Source organism: Cucurbita pepo, chromosome LG02 (genome assembly GCF_002806865.2).
Source record: "Cucurbita pepo subsp. pepo cultivar mu-cu-16 chromosome LG02, ASM280686v2, whole genome shotgun sequence".
NCBI lineage: Eukaryota > Viridiplantae > Streptophyta > Magnoliopsida > Cucurbitales > Cucurbitaceae > Cucurbita > Cucurbita pepo.
Window position 1 is genome coordinate 1718483 of NC_036639.1, and position 20072 is coordinate 1738554.

At 35.2% G+C, this 20072-nt stretch overlaps 3 protein-coding genes across 7 annotated transcripts; 1 reads left to right on the forward strand and 2 right to left on the reverse strand.

Moving 5' to 3' along the window:
- Window positions 1–612: 612 nt before the first annotated feature.
- On the reverse strand, window positions 613–2838 carry LOC111788312 (eukaryotic translation initiation factor 5A-2). Its single transcript, XM_023668639.1, has 5 exons — window positions 2569–2838; window positions 1714–1836; window positions 1575–1631; window positions 1227–1301; window positions 613–950 (listed from the first exon to the last, which is right to left on the reverse strand). Exons 1-5 carry the CDS (start codon window positions 2689–2691, stop codon window positions 846–848), a joined length of 483 nt encoding a protein of 160 aa, XP_023524407.1. The 5' UTR covers window positions 2692–2838; the 3' UTR covers window positions 613–845.
- A 1631-nt stretch (window positions 2839–4469) lies between these two features.
- Window positions 4470–8259, reverse strand: LOC111788204 (protein POLAR LOCALIZATION DURING ASYMMETRIC DIVISION AND REDISTRIBUTION-like). The gene is made up of 4 exons (XM_023668473.1): window positions 7648–8259; window positions 6731–7188; window positions 5508–5827; window positions 4470–4729 (listed from the first exon to the last, which is right to left on the reverse strand). Exons 1-4 carry the CDS (start codon window positions 8015–8017, stop codon window positions 4720–4722), a joined length of 1158 nt encoding a protein of 385 aa, XP_023524241.1. The 5' UTR covers window positions 8018–8259; the 3' UTR covers window positions 4470–4719.
- A 2065-nt stretch (window positions 8260–10324) lies between these two features.
- LOC111788082 (formin-like protein 6) lies at window positions 10325–20036 on the forward strand. 5 transcript variants are annotated; one of them, XM_023668251.1, is made up of 17 exons: window positions 10325–10966; window positions 11589–12289; window positions 13122–13343; window positions 13462–15443; window positions 15520–15646; window positions 16209–16280; window positions 16424–16522; window positions 16685–16726; window positions 16870–16950; window positions 17044–17094; window positions 17184–17265; window positions 17808–17902; window positions 18683–18754; window positions 18835–18951; window positions 19241–19309; window positions 19393–19459; window positions 19615–20036. In XM_023668251.1, the coding sequence occupies exons 1-17, from the start codon at window positions 10894–10896 to the stop codon at window positions 19785–19787; spliced, it is 4125 nt and encodes a 1374-aa protein (XP_023524019.1). In that variant the 5' UTR covers window positions 10325–10893; the 3' UTR covers window positions 19788–20036. The 5 variants fall into 5 exon arrangements, 4 of the variants coding, with proteins under 4 accessions (XP_023524019.1, XP_023524020.1, XP_023524021.1 ...); XR_002814101.1 differs by lacking the exons at window positions 19393–19459; window positions 19615–20036 and having other exon boundaries at window positions 17808–17897; XM_023668252.1 differs by lacking the exons at window positions 19393–19459; window positions 19615–20036 and having other exon boundaries at window positions 18835–18926.
- The last annotated feature ends 36 nt before the right edge of the window (window positions 20037–20072 follow it).

Sequence of the window (20072 nt, forward strand, 5' to 3'; positions counted from 1 at the left end):
GTGATACCAAATAAAGAATGGTATGAATTCAACCATTAAAAAAATATATTTTCTTTTCTTTTTATTTATAGTTTGAAAATATTTTTTTCTACAACAAAAACGACAGCCGAAATTATTGAAGGTCAAAAGGCTAATTTTAAAACTATAAACAGATTTTCAACCCAAAGAAATCACTAAAAAGATTAATAAATACCGCATTTTCCTTCATCAACCCAATTATTTATTTATTTATTCTTAACTAACTATTTAAAAATACATTTTTAACCATTTGAAGAATAACTTATCAAAATTTACAAATTTTAGTTTTATATTTAAAAATAAATAAAAAGAATTTTAAATGACATTTTGCATTTTTTAAAACAAAATAAATATTTAAAAATAAATAAATAGATAATTTACTAAGGTTTATGAAAAACAAAATAAAATTGAAAAGAATGATCCAGAGAACTCAAATCATCCTTGGTTAACAATCTTAAAAAGAAATGTCCGGACCCGACCCGACCCGGCACAAACCCATGAACACTCCTACAGTTTTGGAAGTATACTTGTGACTACCGACTGATTATAGAGCTTAGTGCATTCGCAAAAATTATTTGACTTGGATTATCAAAATAAGCAACCAAAAACCCAATAACATTACACCCAATATCATAAAATAACACAACATAAAACACAGTAATGATGCACGAACCAACCTTACAACCTTGGCCAGAAGAAGGGGAAGATTGAGGCGTTAACAGATACAAAGTCATTAATTTTATCATCGTTCAAAGATTCATCAATCGAGGGATGATTCAGCTACTAAAGCAGTTGATGACCACAACTTCACTTTGTTTGAAGCAAAGCTAGTTCTTCGGGCCGATATCCTTCAGGGCACAAATTTGTTCCTCTCCCATGGCAGACATCACCGACACGACAAGGTCCTTTCCTTCAGCAAATCCATCCTTAATCTGTGGATACAAACAACGGATCCAGTTCGTACGTATTAAATAGACATCAACACCAAAATGGAATAATATTAAGAATAAACCCACATGACCATATCTTAAAAATATCCCAAGGACACAGAATATATTATACCGGGAAACACGGGGAACAGAAGGAATCAGGTACCTTCTAACAGAATATGGAAATGAGCTAGATGATAATACAAAATTAGGGTATGAGATCTACTCGAATAACTTCGAATCCGTCTAGCCATAGTAAGGTTTCATATGTGACTTTACCTGAGAGAGCAGGTTATCATCAGTTGGGAGCCTCAAATCATCCTTGGTGTTACCATTGTCAGTCAAAAGGCTCACCTGCAGAAAAGAAAACAACATGAATCGAGATAAAAGGCTTTACACGACAAGCTGCAGCATGTATGAATGATTCATTGCTTCTATCTACGGTTGCTTATCTATGAATTGAAGTAGAGACACCAAGCCAAGGAGATTCACCTCTATAATTAATTATAAAAACACATTGAACTATATACATATAGACAAATATATTTAACATCAGAAATAACTAAGTTTCTTGAAGTCGGGAAGACATATTTAAATCAAACAATCTCATGTAACCAAATTACTCACAAATCCATCCTCAGAGATATCAATCAGCTGATAATCGGTACGATTAACATGAGGCACCTACAAAGCATGAAATAAGAACCATTAGTGGAACGGATATAAACCGGGTAAATGAATGCAAGCTATATAATACACTCCTTACATCACAATTGTGGGATGATGGAACGATATCTTCGAGCTTCTTGGCAGTGAAGATGTCAATTCCGACGAAGTGACACTTAGCATGCCCGTGCTTGCCAGTCTTCGAAGTTGAAACCTCAACCACCTGCATTACCAAACGAACCAGAGGGAAAAAAACCAAAATATTGAGATTTGAACACACAGATGTAGCCTAGAAAGTAGCCTAACAAATAAGGAAGGCTAGAGGCAATTCTACTTTAATGCCTAAAAGTATAATTTGGAAGCACTATTCAATTAGCCTTCTAGGAGCTTCGGATAGACTTTTTCACTAATTATTATCAGGTAGCAATAACAGTCTCAATAAACACAAACGCACCCTCACGCTTCAGGACAAGGAAACATCAAATATGGGAAATATGACACTAAGGAAATTAATCTCCGGGATTCAATAACAACTGCAGTGTAAACACCAGCGTGCTCTCAGAGTTATGAGGAGAAAAATCACTGTTATTCGTTGAACGAACAAAACTAAACCATCAAGAAACTCTGTGAAATCATAATTACAACCCTCGGATTTGTCAACAAATATTGATCCATATGATCAATAATGGTAATTTCAGATTTATCCATTTTCCCAAATCCAACACTTGGGACAATTCTCACCATCTACGCTATGGCATATACGATAAATCGCACAGAATCTATAACAATCAATTATCAAGCGAAATAAAATTTTGAAATCAACCAAAGATCTAAAGCGCCCGACCCAAACCCAACCCTAAACACCACAAAAGATTACACCGGACGATCGAAACAACGAGAAGACCAAATCATCGCAACAAACACAACAAATCATTATACAAAAACAACAAATCACCTTGCATGGACGGTTCTTGATGACGATGTAGCCGTTCTTCCGGATGGTTCCAGCCTGTTGAGGGTAGGTTTTGGAGGCTCCGGCGTCGGCCTTGGATTCAAAGTGGTGCTCCTCGTCCGACATGGCTGAAGATTCCGCACTTCTACAGCTTCCGAGCTTTTTCTTGTGTGTTGTACAGTGGGATTTCGGTGGAAACGGAAGGAAAGCGGGAGGAAGGAGGAGAATACGAGTCAAGAGGACGAGAGCAATTTATATCATCTGTTTTATCCGGACACGTATGTGCCAATTAGGGTTTCCACTGATATTTTCCTTTTCCATTTATTCGGGTGAATAAACGATCTCCACCGTCGCTTTATTATTGTATTATTGACGGTCGAGATTGTTTCGAAAATATTTTTAGATATAATTTTATTTAGATGCTCTGTGTCAAAATGCCTCACTTTTTTTTTTGTTATAACATTTTTCTAACCCTTTTATTATTAGTATTAGACTAAATTAATAATAATATTCCTTTATTTCGCACTTTATCTAAACAAATATCCCTAAAAGTAAATTCCAAAAATACCTTTAATCTTAAAGAAAAGTTCTTAAAAAATAAATGTTAAAAAATACTCTGATAATACTTTATTTTAAAAATATTTTTGAATTTTCAAGAAGGTTTCGTAATATTTTTAAAAATTTATTAATAATTTTAAACTTTTTATAAAAATACAAAATAATTTTATCGTCAATACCACGTTTCAAAAATACTAATAAATCTTCAATACTTACATTAAAAAAATTATAAATAATTTATAAGATATAGATAGACATTTTATTCATATATTGACAATATAAACTTTTTCCATTTTTTTATTTTAAAATTTTATAAGTATTTTTTAAATCAAGTAGCGAGGAAAATAATATTTTTTTTATTTATTTATCGAAGGATATTAATGAATTTTTGTTAAATATATTTTTTTAGATGCAAAGTTTAAAGGTATTATATTATTAATTTAGCATTAGGATTATTATTTAAGTAACTTCATACTTTGTTTCCAATTTTAAACAGAGGTTTCATTCAATATTTCTGAAGTAATATTTTGTTATTTTCAAATGTTCTAACTTTATTTCATATAATTATAATAAATTTTAAAACTAGTCTCGTTTAAATTATTGATATTAAATCAATTATAAGTAATAATAATTTTCAGCCAATAAAATATTAAAATACACTAATTCCTATATACAAATTAAAAAAATAATAATAACAAGAAAGAACTCAATTTTATTAGACACTAAAAAAGTCTAAAAATTCAGAGGTTAAATTTATAATTAAAAAATAATAATTATTATTATTATAAGAAAGAATGATCATGATTTTTTGTTTTCAATTTTTCTTTTTAAATTGTTAAAAATTCAAAGGCTCATGATGTTGAAGTGGAATTGTGGAGCCTATGCGGTGTTCATTACATTTTTTTTTTGTGGCTCATCCCAAATAACAACCACAAAAATAAATAAATAAATAAATAGAAATAAAATATCCATTATATTAAAATTTCTTCAACCCCACTAATTATCTATCAAACTCTTAAAAGGATTAAATCGAATCTAAATCCAAACAAAAAGCACAAAGTTTAATTTGACCGAAAAATTACTCACTAATGTTAAGGATAAGAAATAGAATTGAGATCGAAGGTATGTATTCTCATTGATATTCATAACGTTTAAATAAGATACAAGCTATCAATTAATACTTACAAATAAGAAAAATATAAATGAATTAAATATTAAAAATAAAATAAAACATACTACTAATCAAATCATACGGGAAAAAATATTAAGATATAATATCTAATATATATTTCATAACTAATTAATTATTATAATATATTCTCCAAATATTATATTTCAACGACTAATTAGATCGATTTTCATTGAAACGTGACAAAAAACAAATTCAAAATAATTCAGACTCATGGAGGGATTTGTCAAAATATAATAAGCAAGAGAATTTGAAATGGGACACTCTACCAAGTTCAGATAAGAAAGAATATGATGTGATGTTTGAATGGGACTGTTCTTCAACTCTGTTCGTCGTTGGTGCGCATCTTCAAAATAAAGTAAGCCACAGAGCTGCTGCTTTCGGCATGTTTTGCATCCTTTTCATCATTATTGGAACCTGTCATTTTTGGTTAAATGAACATAATTCAAACATCATCCAATAGATCTTATTTCAGATTTCATTTTCACTCCGGTAGATTTGATTTGAATCCCGCTAGTAATTTAAAAGGAGTTGATAAGAATCACGGATCTCAAGAATAATATATGGTCCAAATTGAATATAAACTCTCGTGACTTTGTAAAGTTTCCCAAAAGGCTTCATACCAATAGAGATAGTCTTCCGTATAAACCTATGATCTTCCTCTTAGTTAGTCAAGAGGAGGGTGGTTGAGAATCACAGATCTTCACAATTGTATGATATTATCCACTTTGAGCATAAACTCTCATGGCTTTACTTTTAGTTTCCCAAAAATACTTCATACTAATGGAAATATTGTTTCATACTTATAAACCTATGATATTTCTCTTAAGTAGCCAAGGTAGGACGACACCTCTCAATGTCCTTAACAGTGGTTTCTCAAAATAACGTAACATCCTTGACAAACAAACGTGGTGTAATTGCATTTACGAGGAAGCACAGACACGAAGATTTTGATCACAAAAACGTTGCTCAAAGATATTTATCCAAAAAGTTCATGTAGTCAAGCATAAATTTGGAACAACACTCCTTCTGGTACAACTATGAGAGTACGAATACTCCTCACCATAAAGTAAACAAAGGAAATTTCCCCTAGAAAGCATATCACAAAGACTTGATTGGCTTGTATCTAAAGCATCAGTTATCATTTAAATAAGTCTTTCTTAAAGCCTATTGTAAAGTGTAGAAGGATGCTTACCGAAGTTGCTGAAGCTGATCATGTTGAGAAGCAAGTTTAAGTCGTGAATGAGCTGGAATGTGCTTAGAAATGACTTTTGCAGTTTCCTTCCACCAAGAAACCTCAGATTCTTTCTCAATAACTTCCTGCTTGACACATTCTAAAGCGCCTTCAAGTTCTTTTATTCGTTCTTCCTGTCTAGCTTTGAGCAGCTCGTGCAACTTTCTTTCGAGTTCTACAGGAGGAACTCCATGTTGCCTGTTAGTGCCATCTTCTTGGAGATCAATGACTTCACCAGAACTAATACAGCAACTTCTAGTAGAGTCCGTGTTCTTTGCATTCTGTCATTTCACATATAACCCAGTTTTATAAAACTTGCAATCAAGAACAGAATATTCAGCAGAACACAGATATTCATCCCTTCAGATCTCATTACGAATTATTCTACTCCATGAAATTAGAGAATGGTGAGATCCCACGTCGTTTGGAGAGGAGAACGAAACATCTTTTATAAGAGTGTAGAAACCTCTCCCTAGCATACGCTTTTTAATAACCTTGAGGAGAAGCACGAAAGGGAAAAGACTAAAGAGGACAATATCTGTTAGAGATGGGCTTGGGCTATTATAAATGGTATTAGAGCTAGACATTGAGCGATGTGCCCGCGAGGAGGCTAAGCCCCGAATGGGAGTGGACACGAGGTGGCGTGCCAGCAAGGACGCTGAGCCCCGAAGGGGTGGATTGGGGGGTCCTACATCGATTGAAGAATGGAACAAGTGTCCGCGAGAACGTTGGGTCCTGAAAGGGGGTGGATTGTGCGATCTCACATCGGTGAGGGAAGAAAACGAAACATCCTTCATAAGGGTATGGAAACCTCTCCCTAACAGACGCGTTTTAAAAACCTTGAGGGAAAGCTCGAAAGAGAAAGTCCAAAAGAACAATATCTACCAACGGTGAACTTGAGCTATTACGGAACGAATGTTCGGAGGTTAGAAAATCACCCACTATTAATTTTTGAACTTTCATGTAGGACGTGTGATCATCGACTCCCATAGATCTAAGATGTTTCTTGTCATAAGTAATGTGATCAAACCAAGACATTTGGAAAACCAGTAAAGATATTCTCAATCATGTGAAGACTGCAACAACTATAAGAGTGAGCATTTCCAAACCAACCAGTTTCATTTCCATCAAATCAAACTTAAAAAGCAAAAGTAATCTAGAAGTTTTAGTATGTTCCCATGTACCTCAATTTTTAGCTGCTCTATCCGTCCAGAAGAACTTTCAACTTCCAAATGGAGCTGCAAGCGTTCCAACTCGGCCTCGAACTCAGATTCCAGTTCGTCGATCCGTTCCTGACGTTCCCCTTGTTCATGCAGACATGACTTCTGGTGATAATTTGGTATATTTGATTGTGCATCAGACAAAATTTGAGATGAAAAATCTTGTTGATATGAACGCTGGCTGGTCGAGCAAGGACCGTCTTGGCAATCAGTGGAAGAACACGCCATATCTGTATTCAAGTGGAATGGCTCAAACGGATTGTTCTTTCTTCCCATCTCTTCTTTGATATCTTGAAGAAATAGTTCCATTTGTCTCCGCAAATCTACCATCTTCGAGAGTTCATTTTTACTCGCAAGAACAAGATACAACAAACTACACCCAACTCCCAAGTTGAATGAGGTATCTTCTTTCCTACTCAGTCCTGTGAATTTTAAGAACACAATCAAAATTGAAACATTGGAGAAAACATCCATGAAATTGAGATGTAGAAAGTTCAAACTCTTAAGAAATTCGACATTTAAAGTCAATTGATCTTAGTTCTTTTCTTACAAATCTTACCTATTGGATATAAGAATGTTCGTGTTTATGGATGAACATACAGCCACTTGATCTTAGTTTTTGAGATCTTATGAATTCTATAACTATTCCAGATTGTTGGACTTCTTAAATTTCAACGTCCGCATACAGTTTTCTCTGATTCGGCATTACACAATTACCATTTCTTCAGATCCTAATCGTTTTGATTATAGTTTCAATCAATCCAATTAAACATCGATGAAATACAGTAGCATTGCAAATTCGAAATAGTTTCGATATAACAAAGAACATTCAATCGCTTAAAATCGCAATATCACAGATCAATTCAATCATACTCACTCACCAGGCCCTGCAATCTCCGTCGCTGAAGACGACGAAGCACCGCTGTCAACTCCATTCCTCGCGCACCTACTACACATCAACCGATCATCGGAATCTCCACTTTCTTTCTCTCTCTTAACCTCCGTCGCCGCTCTCCTCCGCTTCGGTCGCCGGAACGAAGCCACCCACCGAGCAACAATCCGTCGTGGTGACAAACAATGAACGGTCACCGACTCATCCGCCAGACGCTCTCCAGCATCAGACATTCCAAAATCGCCGAAAAAACCGTCGCCGTCGCCGTCTTCTTCCCGGAGAATATCAACCACACGCAAGAGACGCCCCGTTGAATTGCAGGAATCTGAAACTTCGTGGGATTTAAAGAGTGAACTCATAAGCGAATGTGATTACTTCGAATCAGTAAAGGGGCAGAGAGGATATTAAATTCGATTACAAAGTGACAGAGAAGAAACTGAAAGGCTTCTCGAATTGCAGAGAGTGAGAATATTAATGGCGTGTTGGATTGGTCTGCGATTCACGAGATTTCTCAAAGCTTCATTAAAGAATTCAATGGCATCGTCGGCTTTGATAATGAAGAATTGGGTCTCAATAATTTCAAGGAATTTATGATTTCTAATCTGATATCGATTGACCGATAATGGAATTGAGTTGACTCAATAATTTCTTTGCGCCCCATTTGTTACATTTCAAAATTCCCTCCAATTCAAGTTCCTTAAATTAAAATTTTCTTTTTTTGTTTTTTTATTTACCTAATATGATATTTCTTACATTTCCTTTATTTTGTTTTCCAATTTTGCCTTTTAAATATTAAAATATTATTTCTTTGAAGGTCCAGATATCAAAAATAATTATTTCGTCATAAATTTTTTTAAAAATTAATAGTAATTTTAAAATTCAAAAGATGAATTATTAATATTTTATTTTAAAATTATTATTGAACTTTTAGTGTAATAATTTTTTCTAGAATTTAATATTATTTTTTTAGAGTTCACAAGATATTTTTTAAATACCGTACTCATAGTTTCATGTATATACTGATGATAAGAGTATTTTAAAACGCTTTAAAAAGTTTAATGGTATTTTTTAAAAACAAAATATTAACGGTTTGTATCCAAAACTAAGTACTTTTTAAATTTAACTCGGGAGTTAATAAAAACCCTGAATCACGCTAGAACTAAGCGGGTTCTTGTTGAATTATTAATATTTTATTTTAAAATTATTATTGAATAGAGTAATAATTTTTTCTAAAATTTAATATTATTTTTTTAGAGTTCACAGATATTTTTGAAATACTGTACTCATAGTTTCGTGTATATACTGATGATAAGAGTATTTTAAAACGCTTTAAAAAGTTTAATAGTATTTTTTAAAAACAAAATATTAACGGTCTGTATCCAAAACTAACTATAATAGTACTTTTTGAACTTAACTCGAAAATTAATAAAAACCCTGGATCATGCTAGAACTAAGCGGGTTCTTGTGTGAATTATTAATATTTTATTTTAAAATTATTATTGAATTTTCAGTCTAATAATTTTTTTTAGGGTTTAATATTATTTTTTTTATAGTTCACAAATATTTTGGAAATACAGTACTAATAGTTTCGTGTATATATTGATAGTAAGAGTATTTTAAAACGCTTTGGAAAGTTTAATGGTATTTTTTAAAAACAAAATATTAATGGTTTGTATCCAAAACTAACGATAATAGTATTTTTTAAACTTAACTTCGGGAGTTAATAAAAACCCTGGATCACACTGGAACTAGGCGGGTCTTTATCAACACATCGCTTAATGAATTTCCATGGTTGTTGTTGGTTGATTAATAGGACAAGTAGTATAACATAGTATTCAAGTCGACGTGAGTGAGAGTCTAGATCGTAGCAGTTTTAAAAGCTTCTTTTTTTACTTTAACGGTTTTCTGATAGACTGGGGTTTTCAGTTCGCAATAAAATTAGAGCTTCGATCGAGCAACAACTACCTGTGTACAGACTCTCTAATAAAAAATGAAAAAAAAAAAAGGCTTCCTTGTTCCGATTATCTTCCTTTTCGGTAGAGATTGTATCTGGAAAAATAACAATAATAATATTATTGGAGAAGTGGGTCTATTGTCGTGGTCAGTTTTCTAATCACGTTCTCAATAAAAAAGACAATCAGGAAATAAATAGTTAAATTTTACTGCCATTTTTCCTGACAGGCATCGAGAAGGAAGATCATCAAGGTTGATAGTCTTTTGGTCAAATCAACCCGATCAACTTGAAAATAGGGTTACAACTCAACCCAGTTTTCGATTTGAGTTGGATTGTGAATTCTCTTTGAGTTGCTCGGTTCACCAACTTAATCAACCCGAAATTAATATCTAATAACTAAACTTATAATAAAATATTGAATTAACATATTTGAAATTGAATATTAAGGACAAATTAAGAAATGATATAAATATTACAATACAAAAATATACATTTAATCTTAAAAAATTTAAATTGGAAAATAATAATAATAAGAATATTGAATGTTATAGTTTTTAATAAATATTATAATTAAATCAGTAAAATATATTTTATTTAATATAGCATATAATTTAATGTGCATGGGGAACGCACGTGCGAAAAGCAACACGAGTACAGATCTCGTCTAACCAAATCATTTTGTTTTAATTTTTTNAAATAAAAAAAAAAAAAAAAAGAAAAATTACAGAGAGCGCCAAAGAGAAGATACGACAAACCTGAGATCCTCCATTAACGACCGCCATATCCGATTCTTCATTGTTTACAGTATTTTTCTTGTGAATTCTTCTTCATCTCGCTAACAAATTTTGTTGGAATATTCCACCACATTCTTTCTCTAAACCCTAAACTACATTTCAATTTTTGTTTCCGCTCTATTTCTCTCTCAATTTCTTCGGGCGGGGACATGGGAGCTTGAATTGATTGAAAGCTAAGTCAATCTTCTTTTTCTTTTCACCATGAGACGTCAAGTGTGAACGTGACGGCAACGACGGCCGTACCGAGAGGGAAAGTGTTGCCTTCAAGGTCAATCAAAAATCCATTTCTATTTTGTTTACGGAATTTACACTCTGCAATACAACACAATCATGGCGTTTCTGCAATTATCCCTTTTGCGAGGGAATTTGGTGATCGGTGAGGCTGAAAATTAGATGCAATATGTCTTCGTAATGCGGATTCAAATTGGGGATTTGATTCCTAGGAGCTTCGTTTTATGCTTATTTGGATCTCGAGCCGAATATCACAATGGCCTTATTTCGCAAATTCTTTTATCGGAAGCCACCGGACGGGCTTTTAGAGATATCCGAAAGGGTTTATGGTATGTCCGACTTTGGTTAACTGTTCTACGACTTTGGCTTACCAGAATTATTCATAATCGTTCTTTATCGTTAATTTCACAGCATATTCTTCGTAGTGAAGGGGTTATTAGCTCTGGTAATCGTCTTCGTTGTTGCCTAAACTGAATCATCAGTGACATTATGGTATTTTACATGAAATTTTGTTACTAAAAGTCACTATAGCTGTTGTATTTGTGGGCCTTTTATAATCATTGTGCCGTCCCCATTTGAAAGTAGCTCTTTCAAGTTATAAGATGCAACCCCTTTGCTATGATTTCTCAGAGCTCCCTGTTGTGGATTCTATGTCCCCTTTGGGGTTAGTCCACAAATTATCCTTCTCCTTCCTTTTAAGTTACAGTTATTCTCATGTATTGACTTTTTGTTTATTGTATCTGCCTTCTTCTTCCCTGGGATTGTTTATGTTCCACTTTTTCTTGTCTTAAAGATGCTGCAAATTCAGGCCTTAACTCCCGAAAAAATTCTGAGCATTGAATGAATTTTTGGAGTTCTAAATCTTTTGCCTTGAAACTTGTGGAGGGATGTGTAGTCTTGCTTGATTATAGATGATTGGGACGTTGGATAAACCTGTGAATGTATGTGCAGTTTTCGACTGCTGCTTTACAACGGAGGTTTTGGAAGAAGACGAATACAAAGTCTATATTGGAGGTATCGTGGGACAACTTCGTGAAAGTCTCACCGACGCTTCATTCATGGTGTTCAATTTCCGAGAGGGGGAGAGTCAAAGCCTCATCACTAATATATTATCTATGTATGACATGACTGTCATGGACTATCCTCGACACTATGAAGGTTGCCCTCTTCTCACCATGGAGATGATCCACCACTTCTTAAGATCCTGTGAAAACTGGCTCTCACTTATGCAACAAAATTTTCTTTTGATGCACTGTGAACGAGGGGGATGGCCGGTCTTGGCTTTCATGTTGGCTGCTCTTTTGATTTATAGGAAGCAGTATGCTGGGGAGCAGAAAATTTTGGACATGATCTACAAGCAAGCACCTCGGGAGCTTTTGCAGTTGATGTCGCCTCTTAATCCATTGCCTTCGCAATTGAGGTATCTTCAATATGTATCAAGAAGAAATGTGGGATCAGAATGGCCTCCGCTTGACAGGGCGCTTACTCTAGACTGCATAATTATTAGACTTATTCCTAATATGGATGGTGAAGGTGGTTGCCGCCCAATATTTAGGATATATGGACAGGATCCCTTTATGGCTGGTGATCGAACCTCCAAAGTATTGTTCTCAACACCCAAAAGGAGTAAACTTGTTCGCCAGTATAAGCAGGTGACTACTTTTTCCCCTTTTAAATAGAGGGTTGAGCGTACATGGCCCCCTTATTTCTTGTCTATATTTATTGATTTTTTTTTTTTGGTTTATATTTATTACAAAAATTTATAGAAGTCATGGCGAGACCCTTCTCTCCTTTTTTATTATTTCCATGTGGTATGAAGTCGAACGCACTAATCCATGGCCAAGAGAAGAGAATTGTTACATTACAGAAATGCTTGATGACCTAGAGAGCTTTACTTTAAGAAAGCTCGGCCCAAAGAAGAGTGCCACCCCTTGACCTGACTTATTCGNAAAAAAAAAAAAAAAAAATAAAAAAAAAAAAAAAAAAAAAAACTTATTAACAGTTTTATTTCTTTTGGGAATTGCTTTCTCCGTGTATCGACTGTTTTCAAGATTTACTAATATCTGCTTACTGGTAATTGTTTTTCTTTAAATGTGTTTCTCTTTAGTCCCAGGTTGTGTGTTCATCCATATAGAACTACTATTCAGAGTTCCTAGAGCTCCTTGTAAGGCTTGTTGGAAAACCTGTTGTCGTACTTGATTAATCGTTTTTTGTTGTTCAAAACGAAGGGTGGTTGTAGTTTTGAGCAACGAGATTCTGTTTTTTTGTCCTGCTCTGTTTCTGTGTGTGTGTAATGTCTTATAGTTTTAATGTGGCTGGGATCATATAACAAGTCTTTCATCGAAGTACCAATTATAAACCTTAAATGGTAAAAAAAAGGACAAATTTGTATTTTAGTTCGCAAGGATATACTTTCCTGGCTTTGTTTGTGGTGGGAAGCCTACAGGATTTTTGTTTTTGTAATTCTTTCATATTTTGTTACAGGTTGATTGTGAACTAGTTAAAATTGATATCCATTGCCATATCCAAGGTGATGTTGTTTTTGAATGTATAAGTTTGGACAATGATCTGGAAAGGGAGGAGATGGTGTTTCGAGTTATGTTTAATACGGCATTTATAAGGTCAAATATTTTGATGCTTAACCGGGATGACATCGATATCTTATGGCATGCAAAGGATCAATTTCCAAAGGATTTCAGAGCAGAGGTATGTTCAATTACTATTTTTGTTTCATCCCCCTCATCCCTTTCTTCTTTCTTCTATTATTATTACCTCTTTCTTGTGTTCATCTTCTCAAGACTAAAGAAGTTGTGTTTGGATGAAGGTTCTTTTCTCAGAGATGGATGCTAACGCATCACGTATTTCAGTTGAATTGCCGAATATTGAGGAGAAAGAAGGTCTTCCAATTGAAGCATTTGCTAGAGTTCAAGAGATCTTTAGCAATGTGGAATGGCTAAGCCCTAAGGCAGAAGCAGCTCTTACTGCGCTTCAGAAAATGACAGCTTCAAATTTTCTTCAGGAGAAACTTATTAGTTTCAACTCTTTAGACAGAAGCCAGTTGCTTGACTTATCTTTAGAAAAACTAATATCGGAATCAGAGACATCTGAAGACAATATTAGAAGTCCCCAATTGAAGATACAAAAAAATCAATCCGAGCCGTATTCTGAACTATATCTCACTGAAAGATCAGTGAGATCGAAGAATGAAACCCCAGAATTGCAGGTTGCTCTCGAACTACCACCTCAGACTAAAATCGTTACCCAAAGAATACCTCAACCTTCCATGTCTACACCAGTCTCCTTCCCTAGTTCTGTGCAAGGTTCACCTTCCCCAAAATTAAGATATCCCAGTGCACCTTCTGCTCCGGGCAATACAGCATTATTACACGATCATTCCAAATTTAGTGGTAAGGAAGTCATACATCCAGCGACAATATCTTCACCATCATCTTATCGCTTGGCTCCAAGTGCTCTAGATTCATATAAATATATTCAACCTGGTAAGCATCCTATTTTGCATCCCCCGCTGGCACTGGAGCCAAGTTCTACATTAGAAAGACCTTCTACCACCACATCAACTTCAACCATTTCTGATCCATTTGTACTCCGCCAACTTTCTTTGAAACCTATTAAACCTTCAATTTCTCAACCGTATCAAACCACGCCACTATGGAGAAGTCAATTATTACCATCTTCGTTACATCCAACGCCTAGCTCTTTTCTTAGGAAGTCCACACCTTCATACAGTGAGAGCTTACCTTCGATATCCTCTTCTTCTTTATTAAGATCATGTCCATGTTCTTGTGCCAAGCAATCATTTTGTCTTCCCACTCCTCCCTCTCCTCCCATCTCTCATCTTGATTCATCTTCGTTTTTAGTAACATCTCCATCTTTTGGCAGGATGAATGGTTCATTTTCCCCATCTCCACCACAACCTTCTTCTACAACAATGCTATTGTCCTCGACAAAGACATCAATTCCAGTTGTTCTTCAATCTTCTTCGTCTAATGATCGTTTAGTTTCTTCTCAGTTGCCTAAAAAGAATTTGTCAATTGTCCCTCCCCCTCCTCTATCTCCTCATCCTCCTCCTCCATGCTCTAGCCCCAACTTGGGCACTAGTGTTGTCTCGCCAACATCGGTGCCCCCACCGCCACCTCCACCTCTGGCCCCACCCTTGCCCCCATCTTTGAGTTCATCGACTTGTGGTTCTAGTACCATGTCTTTAGGGCCACCGTCGCCACCACCTCCTCCTAGTCCTGCACCACAGGGTTCTACCACGGTAGTCAGGAACTTGAAGGTTGTACCTGGCCCTCCACCTCCCCCACCTCCTCCCTCTCCTAGATCTTCCCCAGATCCTAGTAATGTATCTTTAGCACCGCCTCCTCCTCCTCCTCCTCTTCTGCCTAGTCGTGCACCAAATGTTTCTGCAACAACGCATGTCTCTGGCCCCCCTCCTCCTCCTCCTCCACCTTCTGCCAATTCAGGATCCACCTCAAGTCCAGGTGTTGTAAAGTCAGCTCCACCTGCCCCACCTCCTTCAGGTTTTTCAACGACGGGACCTGCTCCACCTGCACCCCCTCCTTCCTCACAGTCTCACGCTGGCACTAATAACGGCAACATACCTTCTATTCCTGGACCACCTTCCAGTGCTTTACTTGCAAAGGGACGAGGCCTTGGACGTTTGAACTCCAAAAACGTGTCTCAACCTAAAAGGTGCAATTTGAAGCCTTACCACTGGTTAAAATTAACGAGGGCCATGCAAGGAAGCTTATGGGCAGAGTCACCAAAGAACGATGAAGCTTCCAAGTACGTGCCATATATTTTTGTTCTCTCATATGTTACAAGTTTCCTTATGTTAATTTAGTTAACCTATTTGTGATAGAGCTCCGGAGTTTGACATGTCCGAACTTGAAAGTCTTTTCTCTGCAGCTGCACCAAATTCGGAGTCTGGAGGTTCTGGTAGAACAAATCGCCGAGCCTCAGGGCCAAAACAAGAAAAAGTTCAGCTGGTAATCAAAGAGATTAACTTACTATCACATTTGTTTCTTTACTGAAAATTCAAGCCACTTTTGACTTAATTTTAGCCGTAGAAGAAGTTCAATCCCATTTATTGGATTCTGTTAGTGCAAAAAATGGTTTTTCTCAATTTCTGAAGTTGTGAACCATCCTTCATTTCGGTATTGACGGGTGCATCTCATACATCCTTTTCTATGTGGACTAGAAGCCGTGCAATTATAGCAAAAGATTTGTGTTGTCAGCTGAACTCTGTAGGTTTACTCTTAAGTTTATTCTGATATAATTAATCTACATGTCATTGAATATTTCATTGGTACGGAACAATTTTAAGTTAGTTTATTTGTTGCAATATGGAACAATTGAACTTATAATTTTAACCTTGGAACTACCTTTTAGATCCCGAGTTTTGTGTTAATTAGTTTCTTATCGAATATTGACTGCCTTTCAATTGTGTTATATTATAAGAATTGTGGCTAACACACTGTGACCTTGATACATTGTTATATACTTCCATTGAAGACAATTTATGTTTCATGTAACTACTTGTTCTGGCAGATTGAACTTCGACGGGCCTATAATTGTGAAATTATGCTCTCTAAAGTTAAGATTCCTTTGCCTGATATGATGGTAAGCTATTAATTTGCTTCTTTCTTGGAGTGAAAGAGAGGGTTTAGAACAATCTATGAACGAGATACTAAACATAATTGGGACATGGAAATCATACACATTACATAGTTCCTTATAATCTGTTTTGGTATTATCATTGTCAGTGTTCAGTCCTTGCATTGGATGACATGGCGTTAGATGTGGATCAGGTTGAGAACCTAATAAAGTTTTGTCCAACAAAAGAAGAAATGGAATTACTTAAGGTACTTATTTCCTTCTGTGCAACTTACATTCAGTGGTCTGAATCATATTCTATATCCTTTAGTTTGCACTAATTTTTGTGGTCTGCTTGATCTCTTCCATAATTTTGTTGAAAATTTTCCTTGCCCCTTTTCTAACATTGACATTTTTTCTTTTACGTTCAGGGGTACACTGGGGACAAGGACAACTTGGGAAAATGTGAACAAGTGTGTTAATACTTTACTCTCTCTCTCTCTCTCTCTCCCCCCTTTAAGTTTTTTTTCTTCCTTTTACTTCTTTCTTAAATTTTTCGATGGGAATATGTTTCTTACAAAAAAAATTAACCTGGTTCTGTCTTTTTCCTCAATAGTTCTTCTTAGAATTGATGAAGGTCCCACGAGTTGAGGCCAAGCTAAGAGTTTTTTCTTTCAAGATACAATTCGGGTTGCAGGTGAGGGGACAGCCTATTTAATTATTCCTTTCCTTTTTCCTTTTTTTCCTTTTTATATTATTTGTCACCAATTTCACTATTTTCACTTTCTAGGTCTCTGACCTTAGATATAGTCTGAATACTGTCAATTCGGTATCTGAAGAGGCAAGTGATATTCTTTTTAAATTTCCTTAATTTAGGTACGTCGTTTGGACATTTTCACATTTTAAACCCTTTCTCTATGTGCTAGTCAGATCAGAAATTCGATAAAGTTGAAAAGGGTAATGCAGACTATTCTTTCGTTGGGTAATGCTTTGAACCACGGAACGGCTAGAGGTGAGATAATATTTTCCCTTGCAAATAGCATCACAATTTTTCTTATCTCAAGTATGGACAGTGGAGAATTAATTTTTTTTTTTGCCCTCACACCCGAGGTTAATCTCTTAATAATAAATGCCTCTCATTTCCAAAGTGAAGGTTAATATTTATTACATTAAGTATTACTTAGATTCATAGCAAACGATTGTTTAAATGTCATGCCAACTTAAGAATTGAGTATAAGAGTTAAAAAAACACCATTTGTGACGACAAAATGAAAAACACGTGTTTATTTATTTATTTTTGAATTCAAATGAATATGTTATTGGCATAATGAATATGTTTAAATTTCAACCTCTTTTAAATCTTAAAATACTTTTATGAAGCGCAAGTGTTTGCTAGTTCTGCCTCTTTTATCCTTTATAATTGTGTACGCTGTCAATATTTTTATTTATGCTGTAACATGCCTTTAGTTTCTGCTTTATCATAAAAATTTTTGAATGGTATCACCAAGTCTTCAAGTGTTCTGCTCTTATGAGTTCTTGCCATTGTTCATGTAGGTTCTGCTATTGGATTTCGGCTTGATAGTCTCCTCAAACTCACTGATACGCGAGCCAGAAACAATAAGATGACTCTCATGCATTATCTATGTAAGGTAGACTTCTCCTGTTCTGTTCAATACATTATTCATTTTGCTTGTCAAATAATTTTACAGGCTTGCACTCATAGTATCGCAGTTTTCTAGTAACTCCCGTCCCACCGGCATTAAGTACAAATGATTTGCTATAATTTCATGTCAATGCTATTTGTGTAATATGCATACACGACTTTCTTCTCGTTGAATCTGCAGAATAAGGTAGTTTCAACATAAATTATGAATACATAGTAAAAAATATATTGAACAAACCCTTCTCTGAGCATGAACCATAATGCATTTTCTAATGAATAACAGATTACCTCCAAGTTAATGTGCAACTTCTAATCTAGCAACAAAGATGAATCATTATCTAACCGTCGTATCTTGATAAGGTAGCATTTAACCGCCCTCGAAAAAAGTTCTGGATGGCTGGTGGAGTGGACTTATTGAATTGAAGAAATGGGTATCTTCTAGTTTTACCGTGACCTGCCATTTTATAAAAATATGACGTCCGTTGAGATCTAGTTTATTTTTCGAGAGGAAGAAGATTTTATATGCTGGATCGTTGATCTTTGAACTCGTATATCCGGTGGGGAAATTGATGAGCCAATAATTAGAAATTGTAGAATGCTGTTACCCCTTTTTCTCTTTGTTGCATGCCTTGGATGAGAATGGAAAAGAAAAGGCGGAGGGAAGAATAAAATTGAAATTTTCATTCTGTTAAAGCCATTTTTGAGTAATTTTTTCTTCGGCAATTTTTATTCATGTATATATTAATTTGTGAGATATCTACCTCAGGTGATCGCTGAAAAGCTACCAGAACTTATAGAATTTCCAAAGGACCTTGTGCATTTGGAAATTTCTACGAAGGTATTGTTACTTCATTTCTTTCTTTCTTTCTTTCTAGTGTTGTTTTGTTGGTAAGGCTAATCGTTTGGTTTATCATACAGATACAACTGAAATATTTGGCAGAGGAAATGCAAGCCATAAGCAAAGGGCTCGAGAAGGTTGTTCAGGAATTGGCTAATTCAGAAAACGATGGGTCCGTTTCAGAAACTTTTTGCCGGGTACTGTATAACAGTTAATCAAGGATAGCTTTATTTTTGTAAAGTTCTAAAGTAGTTTGCTTTAAGGCATATTTTTGTTAAGTTCTAAACTCATATTAGTCTGTGATCGATGTTGAGTTCCAGTATTATTAATCGGTTGGATCATCGTTTTTTTGGCTTTCACTCATTTATTTCCTTGTCTTAGAATGGCTTCAAATTATGAGTTTTTGTTGCTTCTCCTCTTGTAAAGATGTGGTTTCTTCCAATTTTTAGCTGTTTCTGATCTCATCGTTTACTTCGATATATTCAGACTTTAAAAGACTTCCTTTCTCATGCCGAGGCCGAAGTGAGGTCTCTCGCGTCGCTTTATTCTAATGTGGTACGTATGATGCTCTTTTCTTTGATTTCGTTATATATCATGAAAGCAGCATTAGAATTTCTCTGAACTGTGGGTATTTTCAGGGTAGAAATGCTGATGCGCTCGCTCTTTATTTCGGCGAGGATCCAGCACGTTGCCCTTTCGAGCAAGGTATGTTCATCGACTGATAGAGCTTCTTACTAATCCGGAGCATTGGATCAAAATGCACCATTAATATTATTGAACAACTTAGAGTTGAAATGAATATTACTTCTAAAATGCACATATTTTTGGTACTGAAATCCAAGGCGTTTGTTTATGATCAGTTGTTAATACACTGCTCAATTTCATGCGGATGTTTGTGCGAGCACATGAAGAAAACTGTAAGCAGCTTGATTACGAAAAGAAGAAAGCACAGAAGGAAGCAGCAGAAAAGGAGAAGTTGAAGATTGGTAACCCGAAAAACGAGTCAGGAATCTTGATGAAGACTCCAACCTAACGTAGCGACATCAAACGATCCCGAGCATTTCTAACAAACATTTCTGCAACATACTAATTTATTCTCCATACAATGTGACCAAAGTAGTAACCCATATAACCCATCACACATGATCGAAGAATGCCATCGTCGTCGTTGCTGCTATCTTTGGATAGAAGAACATTTCGGACGCACAGGATGTAGAATAAGTAGCCTGTGTTCGGACGAAATCAAAATCTTCTACCAAATTGTATTATTTCTTAACAAAAACAAAAAAAAAAAAAAAGAAAACTTAGGGGTGTTGAA

Excerpts from the sequence above, each read along its gene's own strand:
- LOC111788082 (XM_023668251.1), top strand. The coding sequence starts at position 10,894 with ATGGCCTTATTTCGCAAATTCTTTTATCGGAAGCCACCGGACGGGCTT. Across the intron at positions 13,344-13,461 it reads CAAAGGATTTCAGAGCAGAG|GTTCTTTTCTCAGAGATGGA; the intron begins GTATGTTCAATT and ends GTTTGGATGAAG. Across the intron at positions 17,903-18,682 it reads TCATGCATTATCTATGTAAG|GTGATCGCTGAAAAGCTACC; the intron begins GTAGACTTCTCC and ends TATCTACCTCAG.
- LOC111788312 (XM_023668639.1), bottom strand. The coding sequence starts at position 2,691 with ATGTCGGACGAGGAGCACCACTTTGAATCCAAGGCCGACGCCGGAGCC. Across the intron at positions 1,632-1,713 it reads CATCATCCCACAATTGTGAT|GTGCCTCATGTTAATCGTAC; the intron begins GTAAGGAGTGTA and ends CATGCTTTGTAG. Across the intron at positions 1,302-1,574 it reads ATATCTCTGAGGATGGATTT|GTGAGCCTTTTGACTGACAA; the intron begins GTGAGTAATTTG and ends TCTTTTCTGCAG.
- LOC111788204 (XM_023668473.1), bottom strand. The coding sequence starts at position 8,017 with ATGAGTTCACTCTTTAAATCCCACGAAGTTTCAGATTCCTGCAATTCA. Across the intron at positions 7,189-7,647 it reads GACGGAGATTGCAGGGCCTG|GACTGAGTAGGAAAGAAGAT; the intron begins GTGAGTGAGTAT and ends TAAAATTCACAG. Across the intron at positions 5,828-6,730 it reads TAGAGCAGCTAAAAATTGAG|AATGCAAAGAACACGGACTC; the intron begins GTACATGGGAAC and ends GTGAAATGACAG.